At 43.3% G+C, this 20,067-nt stretch overlaps 2 protein-coding genes across 10 annotated transcripts; both read right to left on the reverse strand.

The window, feature by feature from the left end:
- Positions 1-888: 888 nt before the first annotated feature.
- Positions 889-14,538, reverse strand: LOC109781738 (uncharacterized). Of its 9 annotated transcripts, XM_045229232.2 has the most exons (8): positions 14,292-14,510; positions 12,893-13,964; positions 12,238-12,671; positions 10,529-12,171; positions 10,321-10,401; positions 8,593-8,938; positions 1,344-3,470; positions 889-1,242 (listed from the first exon to the last, which is right to left on the reverse strand). In XM_045229232.2, coding segments are annotated over exons 2-8 (5,673 nt in total). In that variant the 5' UTR covers positions 13,934-13,964; positions 14,292-14,510; the 3' UTR covers positions 889-1,241. The 9 variants fall into 9 exon arrangements, with proteins under 9 accessions (XP_045085167.1, XP_045085166.1, XP_045085164.1 ...); XM_045229231.2 differs by having other exon boundaries at positions 8,593-8,920; positions 10,321-10,389; positions 10,529-12,671; positions 14,292-14,538; XM_045229229.2 differs by having other exon boundaries at positions 10,321-10,389; positions 10,529-12,671.
- Positions 14,539-15,650: 1,112 nt separating this feature from the next.
- On the reverse strand, positions 15,651-19,620 carry LOC109781737 (disease resistance protein Pik-2). The gene is made up of 2 exons (XM_020340338.4): positions 18,549-19,620; positions 15,651-17,878 (listed from the first exon to the last, which is right to left on the reverse strand). Exons 1-2 carry the CDS (start codon positions 19,496-19,498, stop codon positions 15,916-15,918), a joined length of 2,913 nt encoding a protein of 970 aa, XP_020195927.1. The 5' UTR covers positions 19,499-19,620; the 3' UTR covers positions 15,651-15,915.
- Positions 19,621-20,067: the final 447 nt, after the last annotated feature.

The raw sequence follows: 20,067 nt of genomic DNA on the forward strand, positions 1-20,067 counted from the left end.
GATCTGATGTTCCGAGCCGCTCCCGACACGTCACCCGAGCCCGCGCCCGCACCCCCCTCCGGCGAAGGTTGCCAGATGCACAAGGCCGTGGCCCTGGAGCCTCGACCTTGTGTATAGTACCTGTGCTGACACGCGTATTAACGTTGGTAGCGGTACTCGGGTCTACTTTTGGAATGATGGATGGATCAATGCCTCAATGGTTTCGCTATCAGACACAAATGCGCCCGGTTCGCTGCCCTCCGTCGGGAAGCTCAGTTTCAGAAAAACGGTGGCTGAAGCCCTCGAGCAAAGTTCAAGGATCCAAAGACATCAGAGGCCAAGTCTCTGCCCCCGCCATTGCGCAATTCTGTCAGCTTTGCAAATTCGCCTCGAACGTCCAGCTCGACCCTGACGCTGAGTATTCATTCACCTCGAAGCTCCAGGCAAAACGGTCGATACTCGTCTCGTTCGGCTTGCAATGCTCTGTTCCTGGGCCAAACTGAATTCCCCGGGGCAGCGCTTCTTTGGTCCTCTGATGCTCACCTCCAGGCCAGTTCTATGCGTGGCCCTTGTAACATAAGCAAAAACTATCTTGTACCATACCCGTTTTCTTCTTGATTCAATCACGTGCAAAAGTTTTGTGTGTTCTGGAAAAAAAATGGTGAGAAGGGGTGAAATCCAAAACCACACCTACGAGCATCTAGCCGGATATGCAAACAAATCAGCTCAACTAAGAGCAGTCAGTCTACCAACAAGCAGCACACCACAAAGCTCCATTCTGACAAATGAGAATGAAAAAATATATGCAGAATCCATGCGCCGACCAGAGTTAAAAAGCGGTGAACTCAAGCTTTCATCCATCACTCCAGCTAGCTAGCAGACAGCAAACATGCAAGAAGCACCATAGAATAAAGATAAATTCTCGAATAAGGTTTCCCTCATTCTTGATTATATTTCACAACGGCAATAAATGAACTATGTACAAGAAATTAAACGAGAGTTGTAAGCACCGTACCACCAGAAAAACCCACCACCCGGATTTGGGCTATGGGGCAAAAAAACTGGCAGCGCCATGATGCATCGGTTTTTAAGTACGGAGACGACTAGTCCTATTACAGATTATAAAGTTCTGATGTTATGCACGAGGCACCCTGCTGGTGATAGTTCATGAATTCACGTGCAAACGGAAGCAAATACAGAACACTAACAAAAACAAAATGAAAGTCCACCCAGGTAGGTGAAGGCACCGATCTTCATTGTTTCCTGATAAGCAAACAAGAAAATGGTGTGTTAAATGTATATGAGGACAAAAAAGAAGGTTGGATTTAAGGAATCAGATTTGCATGGGGAAATGAAATCCTCACTAGTAATGCCTCTTGTTCTTCTTCCTTGCCCTCCTGCTCTTCTTCTTCTTTGCTGTAACGGTCTGTTCTTCCGGCTTTGTCATACGGAGTGCTTCTTGATCTTCATCTTCTACCTCGATTTCACATTCTGACTCTTTCTTTTTATCTTCTTCCATATATCCCTCCACGATTCTTTTCATTTCAAGTCTAGGTTTACGGGGGTTATTTCCAATCATGCTCCGGATTGCAGCCTCAGCAACCTTCACATCCCCATCCGTGGCACTGATGCAGATAATTTCAACTTGGACGTGCTCAAGTGAAGAGAGAGTATCCAGGCCAAGATGATCCGTCTTTGTCAGTGACGCCTGCAGCGTTAACTTAAGCCTTTGAAGTTTCTCCATAGCTCCTTGTTCAAACTCGATTGCTGTGGCACGGCTGAACAGAAGGAAAGTTTCCAGGGTACAGAATTTATTTGTCATAATCACCAACTTTTCTCCTGAGGTCCTCTTTGCAACAAGGGATAGGAAAAGAAGCTCTAATTCCCCAAGTACTTCAAGGGCATTATTTTCCAAGGAGTAGATCTCGATGGACAAGGAGCGGAGATGGGTGAGTCCGTTAATCCACGTTGGTAATTTCTCGAATATGCTGCCCTGTATCTCAAGCTTTTCCAGTTGGAGAACCGGCTGCAGATCTGGCTTCAAATCTGGCTTCAAATCTAGTAAACAGCAAGAGCAGATAGAGAGATGTCTGAGTTTCTTCATAGCCAGTTTGCAGATAATCTGGGAGAGAAGTGTGGTATGATGCTCATCCCACGACCACAAGGCAATGCTGAGCACCCTCAGTTCTGGCATGGTACCAATCTCTTGCAGAATATTTGGAGACTTGGAGATATCAATGCCCACCAGTTCTTCTAGAGCTTCTAGTTTCCCAATGATCTTATCTGGTACTTCTGTGGATCTGTTAATAAGCAGACGCCGCAATTTTGTAAGCTTACCAATGCTTGATGGCAGCTCTTTTACACGAGTTGCCGTCAAATCCAGTATCTGCAGATGGCGTAGTTTCCCGATCATTTTGGGGATCTCGGTAATATGACTGCTGCCTAGAACAAGATACCTCAGCTTGTCCAAACTCTCAAGACCGTTAAGATCTTCATTCTTCACAGAATCTCCTTCATTCTTCACAGAAACACCTTCATTCTTCACAGAATCTCGTTCATTCTTCACAGAATCACCTTCATTCTTCACAGAATCACATTTCTGTAAATGTAACACTTGCAGCCCTTGAAATTTTGAAAGTGGCTGCATCAAACCAGCACCATTAAAGAGGGAGAGTGAACTCACTTGGTCAATGTTCTTGATTGCTTTTAACTCATGCTTATTATTGCTGCCTCGGAGAGATAATCGTTGTACCTCACTTGGGAGATCTGTTCGTTGTAGGCTAGGTAATATAGTAACAAAGTTCTCGCGAATAGACAAATCGACAATAAGATCAAGAGTTGTTACAGGTACACGGTAAACCAGATCCCTTCCAGAACCGTCAAATTCTATTGGTTGGATCATGTTAGAATTTACGAGTTCAGAAAAATAACTCTCACCCAGTTCCTGTAAGTTCTGTCCATGCTTCCCACGTATTAAATCTTCAGCCATCCATCTCTGCACCAAACTATCTCTTCCAATCTCATAGCCCTCTGGGAAAATACTTAGACACAACAAGCATCTCTGGAGATCTGGAGGTAGATCATCATAACTGTGTTTTAGAACTCTTCTGATATTCTCCATACCGTTACCCCTTTCAATAGAATCACACACCTTTTGCCATTCCTCCAACACCCTATCTTTAGGCAGCAAATCAGTTATGACAGTGATGGCTAATGGTAACTGTCCACATCTACTCAACATTTTCTCAGACAATTCTCTAAATTGAGAAGGACAATCATCTTTACTGCCAAATAATGTTCTTCGGAAGAATAACATGTTCGAGTCGTCGCAAGAAAGAAGTGGCAGACGATAAAGGCCACCAACATGTTCAGCAATACTGACATTCCGGGTTGTAATTATTATTCTACTTCCATGTCTATTATCTTTCAGTGCAGGCAGAATTTGATCCCATACTGATGTGGTCCACAAGCCATCAAAAACGATCAAGTACCTGTTGATATGGCATTTGACAGGCATGAGCATGCAAATATATAGCTATATATGTATTATCAAATAACAAACACAAAAGGATCCTTTAAAAAAACACAAAAGGAGGAAAAGAACCTATAATGGCACGATAAAACTCCAACATGACTCGCTTCTTATCATAGGATCACCACCATCTTGAGTCAAAAGAATATATGCTACATCTTACAATATATGTAGTCGAACTTTGAAAGTCCTATTCTGTTCCCGAGCTCAAATGTTCCCTCGTGGACAGTAAAATCAAAAATTTGTAAAAAAAATCTGAATTTTTTTGTGGTAAACTTTGACAAATGTTTTGTATGCTTGCAAAATTTCAGTACGAAACGACATTCGTGGAAGGCGTGGCAAAAAAAAGATCAGCACTCAAAATATTTCCAAAACTAGCATTTTTGGAACATTGTTTTTTTTTGCCACGACTTCCATGAATGTTATTTCGTGCTGAAATTTTGCAAGCATACAAAACATTTGTCAAAGTTTGCCAAAAAAAATGCAAATTTTTTTTACTATTTTTTGTTGATTTAACTGTTCATGAGGGAGCATTTGAGCTCGGGTCAGATGCCCCATGCATGTCCATCAAACTTCCTAAACTTTGGATATAGGCATGTCCGTGAAAAAAATCTGAATTTTTTTTGGGGTAAACTTTGACAAATGTTTTGTATGCTTGCAAAATTTCAGTACGAAACGACATTCATGGAAGGCGTGGCAAAAAAAAATCAGCACTCAAAAAATTTCCAAAACTAGCATTTTTGGAACATTGTTTTTTTTTTGCCACGACTTCCATGAATGTTATTTCGTGCTGAAATTTTGCAAACATACAAAACATTTGTCAAAGTTTGCCACAAAAAAGATGCAGATTTTTCTTTTACTATTTTTTGTTGATTTAACTGTTCATGAGGGAGCATTTGAGCTCGGGTCAGATGCTCCATGTCCGTCAAACTTCCTAAACTTTGGATACAGGCATGTCCGTGAAAATATGGATTATGTGAAATTGAGTAATCTTCGGTGGGCTGTTTGGCGTGGTGCTCCTATAAGCGGTTGCAAAACTTGAGGAGCGAAACCGGGAGAACTTGTGCAGTGAGCACTTGGAACATTAGAGGTGTCTTTCCTCGGAAGTCACTCCAAGGGGATGCCGCATTTGGGAGTATACATAGTTTTTTTGTTATTCTTTTCAGGCATGATGACTAAGGAAAGACGACCACCCTTGTCAAATCAGCATAGATGACCACCCTATCATAATTAGATGAATCTCATAGAGTGCCAAAACGCAATTCTGCATCCGTAACACAAAGGTGTATGATGGATTGTCGCTCGCTCACACTTGTAGGACCCGTGCGTTCTCCTTGCTAAGGAATCTGTTTCTAATAGTCTCTTGTTTTTGCTTGATTGCTTTGGTAGCGCTCTATATGGTCACACCATATTCCCACTTGTCCTCTAAAGAGAGTATGAATTATACTCCTAGTAGGATTGTTGATGTTCTGTAGACCATCAAGTCCTAATTAACAAAGTTTGATTTACAATCACGCCTTCCACAATAATCTCCACTTTGACTCTTATTTGTTGGTTCTTGCATTCATGGTCAATTGGAAGTTGGTCAATGTCACATTAACAATAAGGATTTGTTCATGGATAGTTGGGATTGAGTAATGATCAACACTGGTCAATAGCTGGGATGTGAGTCCATATATGGACCATCATTTTCTGATAAAGGGGGCTTTATTGACTCAAAATGTTGTTGCGTCAAGGGGGAACAAACAAAATGAGCACACACCCGACCTTCTGCATGACCAGAATGCACACAACCAACACACAAAGAAAGAAAATACACAGAAAACGTGACCTCGAAAAGTCATGTTGAAGCAAACTACAACATGTAGCAACCATCAACATCAACCAACACCAATGATAGCACCCGGACTGCGTGAAATGTGCTTCAACAACAACAGCTCTTAAGGGAATGACCCACAGAGGCTAGATCTTGTCTTTTCACTCCGACAAGGAAATCTAAGAAAACTAAAGAGAATGCCTCCAACAACAGGATGTGGAACACCACCATTGCCAGGTACAACCAATGCAAGTCAGACCTAGAGATTTCACTACAGAGCTCAAGGACATAGACATCAACACGCAACTGGACATGCCCACATATACGAGGAGCATAGCATAGCATGCTAGCCACCAACAACAAGGTCACCGATGCGAGCAAGAGCTCCCTCAAGGGGCCATTCAGAAGTTCCAAGCCTTCTACAATGATTGTACGCGAACCGTACAAAAATGCATCGATGCCACCAAGAGCCCACATGGGGCCATCCGACAGCCCAGCTTCGTCCCGTCTTCATCGAAGTTAGCCGCCGCCGGTTCAGGACTTAAAAGTCGATCATCCAGGTAGGAGGCCTTGTCAGGCCCGATCACCTATCGTTCATGGTTGAGGTAATACCCTATATCCGACTTTCCTCTGGATTGATATGGGAGCATCGGTGTTACAAGTGGATGATGATGATGACTACTGAGGTGTATGTATAATGGAACAAATGTCTCGAGCTAACCCTAGCCTCGCCTTATAAAGTGAATGTGGGCTAGGGTTTACGAAGATCCTAACCGACCTATCGACAAGAGGCATCGTCGGGCCCTTGAACTATACGCTAGGATGGAGCCATCGTCGGACATTGAGGCCGGCCTAGTATCGGGCTTCTCGGTCCATGGACCACCCCCGGTAGACCGTATCGCCACTGAACCTAGTACACCACGGTCACAACCACAGTCGATGCACGAACCCAAAGAGCCCCCGACCCAACGACTTCCACCGTTGCATCCTCTGCTAGCCACCGGCCACCATGGAGCACCCGGTGACGATGGAACTCAACGCGACCTACAACTCAAGAGTTGCACTAGCCGCAGGGTGCAAAAGGAGGATGAACAACAGCACCCTGTGGTGCGCGTGTTGAAGTGTTTTACCGCGCAATAACATTGCAGGGGGACCAGATTGTAATTTAAAAGTTTGCTTGGAGGTTGTTTTTTCTACATTCGAGGTACCTCCTGGTTGCAAATAATTGTATATTAGTAATAATAAGAGAATAGTTAACTCGACGAACTGACCAGATTGTAATTTAAAAGTTTCCTTGGAGGTTGTTTTTTCTACATTCGAGGTACCTCCTGGTTGCAAATAATTGTATATTAGTAATAATAAAAGAACAGTTAACTCGACGAACTGCGACAGTGCACATTTAAAAAAAATTGTATAGAATGTAAGATACAAACAAAATTAGAAAAACTAAACGCAGTTCACACATGTCGTCCCGGCAGTCCAGACGCGTTAAATAAAAAAGTTATGTAGTTCACTTTGTTTTCCATGCCGAAGTTAACGCCCACCCACCCACCCACACACAAGAACTGCACTCAACCGTTGCAATACACTTGTACATCTCGCGTAGTCCTGTCTAGTGCAGTTCACAAATTGGATTTGGATGCAGCAAAAAAACAACGTCCACTTTTCCCTATTATCAAAACTTCTCTTAAATGATAAATAATTGGGAAGTGTTCTACATCAAAAAGTTCCATATAGTAAATAACTTCCAATGGTGTATCATTTGCATCATTACGACAAGCGGTTTGAAGAATTTCATGAAAATACGCTTTATGCCACTCGACGAGCACCACATCGTTTTTGAAATTAATTTTAAACCGTAACTAGTCTCGAAAGTGTTCTACATGATTTTTTTTCCTTAATCGATACCTTTCCAACGACGTATCATACATGTCGTTCCGATAAAAGGTTCAAAAATTATCTCAAAAACAGAGTCCAAAAATCACATGCAATTGTCTGTTAAAATTGCAGTTCACTTGCTCTCTACTGGAGCTTCAGAAGTGCTTGTAGACGTTTGTAGAATAGACCTACCTATCAGTTGAGTCTCTGTCTGAGTCTTTGGCCCCAATCCGGGCACTCACTTAGTCAACTTGGTTTTGCCAACTTTCTATACCGACATTGTTTAGCCGACAGATCAAAACCAAATAATAATAACTCAACATTATGCAAAGCTGTAAATACATAACTATGAAAATCACTCATATTTTTTGTTTTCTACTCGCAAAACAGATTATACCATGTTACCATTTAGCACAGCAATACACAGGCACGACACTAATATAGTCTTCTTTTTTAGAAAGGGCACTAATTTGGACTCAGAGTTTCTGAGCTCGAGCTCAAATGAGCTCGGGTGAACAGTAAAATCCAATAAAATGGAAAAAAAATTCAAACAATTCTGCGGCAAACTTTGAAAAATGTTTCAGTGCTAACAAAATTGCATCCAAGAATGAAATTCGTGGAAGTCGTAGCAAAAAAACAAAATTGATGCTTCAAAAGTGTTATTTTCGAAAGCATTTTTAAGTCTGATTTTATTTTATTTGTCACGACTTCAATGTATGTCATTTCATGATGAAATTTTGCAAACTCTTAAACGTCAAAGTTCATCACAAAAAAATTAGAACTTTTTGAAAGAAAACATTTTTTCGTGATTTTACTGTTCATCACGAGCTCAAATGAGTTCACGAGCAGAAGATGACTTTCACACTAATCTACTCTATAGCTTACGTTGCTGAATAGGAGTTGCAATCTGCTATAGGTTATGTAATCTTTGGTTTGCTACTGCTAAAAATATCAACACTGTGACTGCTAGAGCGCTGGGAAAATATCATATGGAAACGAACATTCGGTGAAAACCACGCGAAAATGATGTTTTGAAGTTTCATAAAAATCTCAAAAATATACGAGATATTAAGAGGGCGATGTTCTATTGCCATGCTAAATTTCAAGTTCAAACACATTACGATATGTGAGCTATGAAAAAAAATAGCATTGAATAGTGCCAAACAACAACGCCACTATTCATTGTTCAATTTGTCTTTTTCATAGCTTGCACCTAGTAATGTGTTTAAACTTGAAATTTAACATCTCAAAAAGAACATCCTCCTCTTTACATCCCACTTTTTTTTCAGATTTTTTTGGAACTTGCAAACATGGTTTCCACGAAGTTTTCTTTGAATGTTGGTTTCCGTATGATATTCGTGCATAGCATAAAAGATAGAGAACACACCTTTTCCCTTCAAAGAATATTTTGAGTCGGTCGACTAGTTGCTGAACACCACATTCTTCAAACTTGGGGCGAGGACAACCAACTTCAGCACATATGGTTCCAATGATCACTTTTATGTCAAGATTACGGGGCATGTCAACAAAAAAATTATATTTAAATTCATTTGCAATCTTCCTATAAACTGCATGGGCAACTGTCGTTTTACCCAAACCTCCAGTTCCACAAATGGAGACCATTTTTAGTTCTTCCTCATCACCATGCGTCAGCAATTTGATTATAGATTGACATGGATTTTCAATTCCAACAAGTTCGCTGTTATCTTCGCTGACTGTGGTAGTGAAAAAAACTACAGTCAAAGATAAGTTCGGATTAACAATTGCACGTGGAGAAGGAAGGAAAGCAAGACTAGAGCTCTCTACTTATAGCAAGTAATTGGTTGTCCTGTGTGTCACAAACGAACAAATGGTTTTTAATAGATCTATTTATCATGTTGCAATTTTCTCAACGACTAGAATGTATATGGTAAACAGGTCAACCAGGACTTCTTTTACATTTTCTAGCACAACTGTTCAAGAATTAAGAAAAATAGTCCTCTTTCCTTTGCTTGAAATTTACATGTATTATCGGCATATGTGTCACCAATGACAAGGAAAGTAAATCCATAGATATTCATGTTCTTTGTGCTTCAAATATATTAGCTACATGTTTGCTGAATAATGACATTAGTGACATTTCTTAAGATTGATGAATGTAAGTATTACAAGTAAATTCTACTAGACTTCCTCTAAAAAAATCTACTGATCTGTACGAAGTCCACAGAAAAAGTGACAGATACAGGACGTAGATGCAACTAGATCTTGAATCGAAGTCCTCAGAAAACACTGATTAATACAGGCACGTCATAGATGGAACTACATCTCAACTAGTTATGGTGAAAAAGCATAAGTTGCATGTAAACAAAGTGCATCGAGGAAGAGATGGAGTGGACCATGCATTTTGTGGGCCTGCAATTACTATTGCACCAAAAATATGTTGCTTGAGTTCGGCAGCTTCGTGCCGCGCGCAGCATAAGGGAGAAACTTGGAGTGTGGAAAAAGGTGGATAAAAATTGGAATCCATTAAATTCTCCTAATAGTTCCTTTCCATATTTGTTGTCGGTGCGACATGTAAAATTCATATTTGTTATTTTTTTTTAATTTTCTTAAGTTCCAGTTGCCTGATTTTTTTAGAAAAAATTGTAAATCTCAGTCATAAAAAAATTGCACAGCATTTACAATGAAATTATTGTATTGAGATAGTGCAATTTTACTAAGATGTAACTTCGTTCCAGTTTTAGTATGCAGACTATATGGGATGAGATGTGTTTGAAGCTATGAGCATGGTTAGATGCCGATCCAAAGACTTGGGAAGGTGACTGAAATTTACGAAAACTTCAAGCAAATGAATTGATGAATCACTAACATTTTATAGTTATTGATAGCCTAGCCATTGGGTAAGAGATGATTAAATTAAGGTTCATATTAGTGTGTGCGTACCAAAAATGTCACATAAATAAATAACTGGATTTTTTATGGATTAGTATAATTAACTACTTGCCGACTCACTGGATTCGTGAGCACCGAGAGATTATGGCATTCTAGATATAAAGATTGTTTCACAGTGACACGTAGATAGATAGAGAAAATGGACAATCGACGCCAAGAACGTATGGGTAATTTAATAAACTACCTGCTGAGTCACTCGAGCTGTCTATGCCAAGAAGTTGTTCTGCCTCTTTGCCAATAAGCTTGTCTTCACCTTTGCCAACAGCTATTGCCAGAGTCAGTCAAGGAAAAGTAAAAAATACAGAAGATAAATTTAAATAGACTATTAATTACAAGCAACATGGAAAGAAAAAATAAAATCAAATGAGCAATCGGTGACGCATATTAGTTACCTGCCAGTTTGGAAGAGCGTTGGTTGATGTTTGTCTCGAATTTGTAGGGATCTTTTGTGTATAACACATACCATTCCCTTTGATTGTCTCCATCATGCGCATATGCCTCGACATGCTTGACATGGCTGTACTTTTTCCACTCTGGTCCAGGTTGCCCCATGGCTATGGACGTGAGAAGCTCTAGGCTGCAGTCTAGCTGCAAAAGGCTCAGGTTCCCTACATCTTGAAGGTATCTCGGGAGTGTTTCCATGTCATAATCCTCCAGCACTAGTCTTCGGATTGCAGGAACACCAATCAATTTCTCGAGCTTCGGGCAGAAAATGATTGTAAGCTTTTGCAGTTGATGGAGATTAGCTATACTTGTCAGCGTTGGACTGAAATACACGTCAAGCTCAACAACAGAAGCAAAACTATCAAGAGAGTTCAGGTTTTGAGCCGCAGTAACGACCAATCGTCTCAAAGCCCTTGCACGGAAGGCAAGGCCAGGAGGAAAGCTCCTCAGTTTGCAGTTATCGACCAGAAGCTCCTCCAGGGCGGGCATGGCATTTAACTGTTTTTCCCACACCCACTCCTCCCACTTCACCATTCCAGAGAAGACCAGTTCATGCAAACGAGGAAACATAATCGCCGTCTGGTCATGATGTTCGGAGACTCCTAAGAATTCAGGCCCCACACAGCTGATGGCTGGGGCTCGTTGAATCTTAAGGACCTCCAAATAGGGAAGCTGACTCAAGCAACATGGAAGCTGGGTGCAGCAAGCCAAATCTTCCATCGTCAGAACAACCAAGCACTCAAGACGGTCCTCTGTTCTCATCCAAACTGGGAGCTGCAGACCAAAGTATCCTTGGATGACAAGAGTACTTAGGCGCTGTGGTGGGTGGAGCTCATCAAACACCGCCTCGATTCGTTGGTTTTCTTCATCCTGGAATACACTTCTTCCTTCTATAACCAACCCACCACCTCCCACTCTGGTGCTGCACTCTAACTTCAAGTAGCTAAGACGCATCTGATAAAGGCTGGCGCTTTCAGCAAACAAACCAGCAGCTACATTGTCCAAACCCTTCAATTCAATTTCTTTTAACCGGGAAAGAGGCCACAACTCTTCCAGACTACACCAGTTGCCATCCATGTAGGCTGGAAACCCATATAGTTTACTCAAATTTGTTAGAATACAAAAACCCCGAGGTATAACATTTATACCTGTGTCATTAAGGTTTAGATACCTCAGCTGCTCTAGCTTTATAATGCTATCAGGAAGTTTCTCAAAACTTTCACAACCCTGGAGGTTAATATGCTGCAAGAATTTCATCGTGTTGATGTTTTCTGGAAGACTAGATACATCAGTGTGTGCTACAGACAAATACCTCAGGTGCTTAAGTTGACACAAAGATTCAACCAATACAGCAGCATTTGTGGATTCTATGTGTAGGGTCCGTGGACTTGGAAAGGCCATCAAAGAATCACCAGGTTTAAGCTTTATCTGGCCAATTGATACTAGCGTTCGCAATGATGTCTGTTCTTGTACAAGACTCCAGACTAACATATCTGACTCCAATTCTTTGCTTTCTAGAGACAACTGATAGAACTTTCTTGAACTAAGATAACCATACATATCTCCATTGTGAGCCACTAGTGCCTCATCCCTACAAATGGATTGAGCAAATGAGCGAACAACGTCATTCATGTTGCAAACCAGTTGACTAGTGTACCTTGCATCCGGCTCTATAAGGTTCCTCAGTATAAGCTCCCTGTAGTACTCACTTCCTAAATCTTCTGAATCTCTCCAATAATCATGTGAGTTTCCATGAATAAAACCTTCGCTGATCCACATGCCAACAATGTCATTCTCATAGAACACTGCGTTTGTAGGGAGAAGTGAGTAGTGCAGGAAGCACTGCTTCAAACAAGGAGCTAGATCTTCATAGCTTAAGTACACTGAGTGGTTTATCACCTCGGGCAGTTCACAACTTGGAATAAAATCATTCAGAACCCTCATCCAGTCAGGCCGTTGCACATGTCTCACACTCAACACTCCTCCCATCACTTTAATAGCAAGTGGCAAACCACCACAATTTGCTATAATCTGCAATCCAATATCCTTTAGCTCATCAAGCTCTGTCTCATGTGTGTTATTGCCCATTATCTGCAATCAGTTTAAGCCAATAGAGTTAATAAGGAACACTCACGAGCTGCTAGCTAGTGCCATTTTTCATTAGATTCTTTTTGCTCAGGAGTTACTGGTTGACTAAGTAATAATTAAGTGGCTGATGCCGATTTCTCACCGGTGATGAGTTAAACCATGAATTATAAGCAAGATGTATGAATTGGCTAACGCCAAAATGACAATTTGGATCCGTTACAGACCTGTTTCTTCATCAGTGACCACGCATCTTCCGGACCTAATTTATCGACACGGTGGCACGGATGCTGGGCTCGCATACGACGGGCAACATCTTCCCTTCTAGTGGTGATGAGCACTCGACTACCTCGCGCGGCAGCATTGAAAAATGGTTTTTTGAGCACACACTCCCATGCTGTGGGGTACCAAACATCATCCATCACCAGCAGGACCTTCTTCCCTGCCAAGGCATCTGCAAGGATATCAACGAGCATGTCCATTTCATCATTTGTGGGACATGAGTCACCTCCGGCTTGAGTGATTGCTGTCCTCAGAAGGTCAGCCTTATTGAAGTGCTTGTTGATGCTCAGCCATATCTTCTTGTCGAACTCGCCTTGGATGGCCTCGTCGTTGAAGACCTTCTGTGCAAGGGTGGTCTTGCCAATCCCACAGACTCCTACGATGGCGACCACCGCGATGTCGTTGTTGACCTCGTTTCTTGTTTTTATGATTTCGGCCACTAATGCCTCTGTGGCTTCTTCGATCTTCTCCCCAACCACATCCGACCGGTCAAGCTCTCCTGAAGTCTTGAAGTTGTATGGATGAGATGTGTGCACCTCGCCTCCATGGTCCATATCACGACGACTTAGGAAGTTGAACGCAGCGCTACGCTCCATGATTGCATCAAGCCTCTGGTTCAACGCCTTGATGCGGCTGCCAATGTCGTGGGCAACCGAAGGATTCCTTATGCAGAAGAGCAAAGGAGTAAAACGCCGCACGACACGAGTTGCTGATGGACCTCTTTCCATGGCCTCGTGCTGGCAGAGGTCAATGATGTCGGTTGCCCCATACATGATCTGCTTGAGTTGTGCAACCCAGTCCCGAACTGATTCATCTGCGATGACCCGCCGGTCGGCATCCGCGAAGTAGTCCTTGAGGAACCTGAGCTTGTTCTCCATGCTCTGGATCTCACTCGAGACACCGAGCAGCAACCCCACCTTTTCCCGTGCCATCTCCGTGAGCATACTTTCCACGTAGGATGCAAGATCCTCCAGGCCCATCCCCATTGCCGCAGCTTCAGTAACTTGCGATGTAGTACTATATAATAAATTAAGAGCAAAACAAAAGCCAGCTTCGTTGGTATTGTGCAGTACAGCGAAAACAGAAAAATACTAGAGTATGATATATAGTGGAGTACATCGCAGAAGGGGCCGCGATCTACATTCCACAAGTCTCTAATCCGCGCGTGCAGTACATCAAGCAGTCTCTAATCTGCGTCTTGCACTTGCTAAGAAAAAGGGGATCTACAATCCACAAGTCATGCAGGGACCAAGCACCCAAGGATCTCGAAACAAATGCTAAAATCTCACCGAGCCTTTTTGCAGGGAATTAATTAGAGAAAGCAGTAGATCGAGATAGGTTTACCTTTGGATCCGAGGATGAAAAAGTTGCTTCTGGCTTTGTGGTTCTAGGATGAGCTCGGTGCTCCGAGTCCAAGATGAACTTGGATGGATGGAGCAAAGGGGAATGCCCCCCAGCCCCGACCAACCCAGCCAACAGTTGCGCCCAAATCGAGCAAACTAGCTTGTATTGCGAGAAAAACTCTCTTTCGTGTCTCCGTCCGTCCTCGATTCGAGTTAATGCCTGGCTGGTCCCCGCCCATGTGCGGGACGGCGATGGAAAATGATGATGTATAGGACACCGTTGATCAATGCTGCTACTCCTATCCTACCTATCGACAGGTACATGATGATGTACAGTACTCCCTCATCCCAAAATGTAAGACGTTTTTGAGACTTAGTCTAAGCTAAAAAACGTCTTACATTTCGGGACGAGGGAGTAGTACATTAGTTAGGCAGGAATCAGTTAACATCAACAGTGGCCTATTCATCATCATGTTCCATGGCCATCACCTACCTATCAAGGACCGTGACACCACATGTGTATATGGGCCACTGTTAGGTAGGAATCAGTTAATGAAGGTGTACTACCAACGGGGTGAATATCAACAGCGTCCTATTTTATCTTCTTCTACCAGCCATCCATGACATGAATATAGTGTAAAAAGACAAAAGCAAAAAACGCACTATTCACACCTAGATTTGTCTTTCTTGTCTCTTGATGTGTGTTTGGAGTTTAGATCTCAACTTTCTAGAGATTGTACACACACACAAAAAAAAAACAGTTTTTTTAAAATCATGTGATGGATGTAGCAGCAGATATTCTTCCTCCCACGCCATTGGTTTGATGCCAATATCAACAATCAACCTCGTAATTTCAATATACTCCCACCTTGCCAAATTAAAGTGCACATTATTATTTTCTACATTTTTGTCATATTAAGGCCTTCTTTGGTTCGTAGGGTAGTAAAATCATAGGAATAGGAAAGTTATAGGAAATGAGATATGCATCTCAAATCCTATGAGTAGGAATAGGAAAGGATATGTCCTTTGATTCACGTCACAGGATTTTTTTTTTCCATCAAGTCTAGGCCAATGTTTATTTTTCTATGAAATGTGGAGGATTGCAAGAATTCCTCCATACGAATAGGATTCTATTCCTACAAACCAAAGTGCTCCAAGGGAATTTTTCCTATAGAAATCATATCCTATGAAATTTCTACAAAATTCCTCCAAACCAAAGGAGGGCTAAGATCGAGGCACTGTAAGCCAATGCATGCAGGAGCATTTATTACCCAGAGGCTCCATGAGCCAATGCATCAAGCATAAACAACCCTTGGTAATTTGGTACTGATACGAGTTATTGCGAATATGCGCTTTAATTTGGCAAGTGGGGAGTAGGAAGATATACATATTGGTAAAAGGGCAACAGTCCACCCTTGAAACAAATTGCATAAGGTTCCAGTTCACCCATACAACTATTTGACATATTTCCAACAAAACAAGAAAAGGAAACTTACGCCAAAATATAACCGAGTACTCAATGCATAAAGACAACATCTCCACTGACGCATGACGATACAGCAAGGTCGGATGATTTTGTAAGATCCAAGAAACACCATAGCACGTCGACGCTTCAGTCAATCACACTATTCCTTAATGCTTAGGGTGTAGTTACCTTTTGCTGCTTTCAGATCATTTAGTATCGACTTGGTCGTGTTATCTGCTTTTCCATCAACTGTCAAGATCAAGTCGTGGAGAAGTTTAAGTTTGTCCACGCCATGAAGACCTTCCAACCTTTTGAAACACAGCTCAAGCCTTTCAAGTCCTGGCATCGCCCCTCCTGAGAAGTTCAGTGATGGAAGAATGGGTGTGAAGATGCGGAACAACTTGAGATTAGCAAACCCTCCAGGTGGAAAAAAGATCTCGCCGCCATAATCAGATTTGTTCTTATGAAGAATGGCTGCAATATCAGGATCGTGTTTTGTTGCACATACTGAAAAGGTGAGAGAAAATAATGTCTTCAAGCCCCTAAGTCTCACCAGATTTTCTGCCCCAAGAAGTGTTGCTGAAAGGGTTAACTTGACAATGTCCCCGAGTTTAGTGATCCATTCTGGGAAGTTACACAACTTGCCGGACAGCTCTAGAGCATTCAGGTATAGTGGAGGTGTCGACATTTCGTCCAGTTTATCATGGAACTCAGATGACTCATCATCAATCACAAGAGTTTTAAGAGAATAACCGCCGAGGTACTGGATAGTGGAGAGCAACTCATCATGGCCAGACTTGTGAAGCTTGTAAATGGCCAACTTCTTAAGCCCAGTTAATTCATGAAGGTTTGATACAGCAGTCGATCCCTCGGTGATCTCGATCCCAGACAGTACGCGCAAGGTTTTCATTGCTCCCTTCTTGATCTCTTTAGGCAACTTCAAGGCTTTCCGTGTTCTCTTATCTCCTCCAAGTATATTGCTGATTCGTTCCAGCAGAACTACAGTTTTAGGCAGTTCTTCAACTTCCGTCTGCCTTATGTCCAGTGTTTCCAAATACTTGAGATCCCCAATGTTCGGTGGTAGTACGCTGATGTCTGTTCCTCGGAGGCTCAGGTACTTGAGAAGAGTCATTTTACAGATGTCCGAGACACTGGCATGGTTTGCCTTGAAACCACTGCAACTTTCGAGGTCTAGTACTTGCACTATTCCAGTCTTGAATGATTTAAACCGCTGTTGCTCTAGGCTCCCAAACACAGTCAGTGATCGGACATGAGACAAGTTCATTGCATATGCTTTCCTCGCATGTTTGGAGTCACTGCTGTGGAGGGACATCCTGCGGACTTTGTTGCTACGGGTTGGTACGGACCACTGGCCACCAACCACAGTGACGAAATTCTCTTCGGCTGCCTTGGATATAATGTACTCAAGGACCATGTCATGGACTTGACAGCTCTTCACCTTGCCATCGGTGCTGTTCTCTACAGGCCGTATTATCTGCCTTTTAATAAGTTGATTAAAACACGTCTCTGCAACGTCTTCCACACTCAACCCTTGCTTCTCGCTGACAAGACCTTCCGATATCCATCTCCTCATTAGCCGCTTTTTGCTGATCTTGCGACCCTTTGGGAAGATGCTAAAATACAGGCAGCAAATCTTGAGGTCACTAGGCAAAACACCGTAGCAGTAATTGATTATCCTCATAAATTCCTCCGGTTTTTGGCATACTTGTTGTTCTGGAAACAAGGTCTTGCAAACGTCATTCCATTCCTCTGGCTTCTTGTCCTTGTTGGATGCCACAAGACCAGCCATGGTAACTATGGGTAATGGCAGGCCGCCACACATCTTCCAGATTCTTTCGGGTGGAACTTGATCATTCTGACTTGCCTTAGTGCTTTGAGTATCCCTGCACTCGGACAAACTTCTGTTAAATAAGTCCTTGGCACCATCGTCACCTAGAGTACCCATCTGATGGAAATAATCATGGTCCACGAGTGAATTCTTCGCAACAGCTTCAAATCGGGTGGTCACGATTATTCTGCTACCTTGCTCTTTTCTTGGCAAACAGTTCAAGATTGTCTGCCACATAGATGATGACCAGACATCGTCAATTAACAGTAAGTACCTGCCAATAGTAAGACAAGAAAAACACGTGAGTTGGATCAACATGCACTCTTATATCATTTGTATCACTTATAATCAAAGTTTAATTTCTCTTACGTGAAGAGTCTAGCGCACGTGGTCTTATGCAATAGCAAAGAGAAGGACAATGCACTCATGTTTTAATTTTCTAAGACAGCTAGACAAAAGATACACAAAATGTTTGTTTTGGTAGGAGCATAATAGAACGGATCAAATATATACTAGGTCAAACCACAATTCATTAGCTAAATTTCTACAAGTATAGTTACAAATAATGACTTGAAATGTATTTCCTAATATTGAAAGACATATAGCTTTTAGTTATATACTTCCTCCGTCCCAAAATAAGTGTCTCAATCTTAGTACAACTTTGTACTAAAATTATTTTGGACGGAGGGAGTAACTACTACCATTCGTGCCGACTGCCAAAACTCGTCTAAGCTAGCACAAAAGGTTCTTGAGTAAACCAAATTCAACGTTGTTTTCTGTGGCTCTGTGGTGCAGCAAGGGTTCCTTGCTAGTTGCACAACGCTTGGACATGTAAAAAGTGCATTTTTGGAACAGGTTTCAACTCTAGGCAAAAACTAATTTCATTTTCCCATCTACTATGGCACAAACAGAAGCGATAATATCCATGCATCTCTGATTAATACCTATTATCCCCGAGGTGTTTCTGGAGACCCTCTGTTATGGCTTTGTGCTCCTTGTCGGAGGCTTTACCATCCTTGTCTTGATTGGCCCAACACATCAGGATTTGGCTCAACCTGCTGAGCATCTGGAGGGGAGCTACTGCTGCTCGATTCTTCTCCTCCGAGATGCTTACGGTGCTATTCTGGTCTTGCTGATCCTTCACCTGCATCTTGACTTGCCTCAGTATGTCGCAGAGGACTACATCAGGGTCAGTGTGATGAGACACGGTGACCATTGCCCGGCACTCGAAATGAACCCCGCAACTCCGGTACAGTGCCATGGCGGCGGTGGTTTTTCCCACACCGCCGAATCCGTATATGGATAGAACACCCAGCTTCAACTCCTCAGATCTAATCCACTCCTCAAGCTTCGCTATGTCCACCCCAACTGGCTCCTTGATGCCGATAAGCCGACGGGTTATCTCCTGGTGCTCAGCAATGGTATATCCACCCAAACCATTTTTCCCGGTGCCGGGATTCGGGTCGCGGACGCCATACCTGACGCGGCGGTCACCCACATGCTGCGCCCGCTGCTTGAGATCGGCGATCTGGGCGGCGATGCTGCTCCGGCTGCGTAAGGTCCAGATCTCGTAGAGGAACCCGCGGGCCTTGGAAAGCCAGTCGTCGGGCTGGGGATCCGGGCGGAGGCCGTTGGTGAAGTCGTCGACGCAGTCCTCAATGTCGTAGGAGACGTCGCGGACCTGCTTCATCCAGTCCTTGGTCTGGTCGTCGTGGTTGCCGGTGCTGTTGCCAAGGTTGCTGAGGAAGGCCTGCATGCTGGCGAGCTCGTCGTTAATGAACTGGATGTCGCTGCGGACGCCGCGGGCCAAGGCGTACTGCTCCGCCAGAAGGCTCCCGAGCTTGCTCAGCAGGGACTTGATGGTGGCCTCCGAGGCGCCTACCGCCAACTCCATGGTGGCGGCCCAGATCCAAACCCAGCCTCACGACGGCGCGACGACGGCGGAGGAGAGGCCCCGGTGAGGTAGGGCCGGCCGCGAGTGGGGGTGGTTGTGTGTGTGTGTGTGTGTGTGTGTGTGTGTGGGGGGGGGGGGGGGGGGGGGGGGGTGGTGGTGGTTCAATGCGAGATCTCTTCTCCAGCCAAGGCCGCGGCGGAAACGAGGAGGCGGCCGCTAGCCTACAGAGAAAAAATGGTAGGTTAGCTAACGGGGAGTGAGCCGACGGCCGAGTTGGAGGTCCATCTCCACAGCCAGCATACCTGGCCAAACGGGCCGGCCCGGCCCAACGTAATCGTGCCTGGCCCGGCACGGCCCGCCAGGGCGCAATTACTATACGGGCTGTGCCGTGCCGGCCCGCGTGCTGCGCCCCTAGGCCCAGGCATGACCCAGTTAGTAAACGGGCCGGCATGTTGGCCCGTTTAGCACGGTGGGCTGCATATTTTCAGCCTGTTATTTGACGCACTGAGCGTTTTTAGCCTATTTTTACATGTTGGGCCATATATAGATGTATAAAAAAAATAAAAAAC

The sequence above is a fragment of the Aegilops tauschii genome, chromosome 5, assembly GCF_002575655.3.
Source record: "Aegilops tauschii subsp. strangulata cultivar AL8/78 chromosome 5, Aet v6.0, whole genome shotgun sequence".
Taxonomy (NCBI): Eukaryota; Viridiplantae; Streptophyta; class Magnoliopsida; order Poales; family Poaceae; genus Aegilops; species Aegilops tauschii.

Bases quoted from the DNA above. Each gene is read 5' to 3' on its own strand.
- LOC109781738 (XM_020340339.4), bottom strand. From the start codon at position 13,933: ATGGGGATGGGCCTGGAGGATCTTGCATCCTACGTGGAAAGTATGCTC. The intron at 10,402-10,528 runs GTAACTAATATG...CTCTGGCAATAG, and splicing joins ACGCTCTTCCAAACTGGCAG to CTGTTGGCAAAGGTGAAGAC. The intron at 8,939-10,320 runs GTAGTTTATTAA...CTTTGACTGTAG, and splicing joins CAGCTCGAGTGACTCAGCAG to TTTTTTTCACTACCACAGTC.
- LOC109781737 (XM_020340338.4), bottom strand. From the start codon at position 19,498: ATGGAGTTGGCGGTAGGCGCCTCGGAGGCCACCATCAAGTCCCTGCTG. The intron at 17,879-18,548 runs GTATTAATCAGA...TACTATTGGCAG, and splicing joins AAACACCTCGGGGATAATAG to GTACTTACTGTTAATTGACG.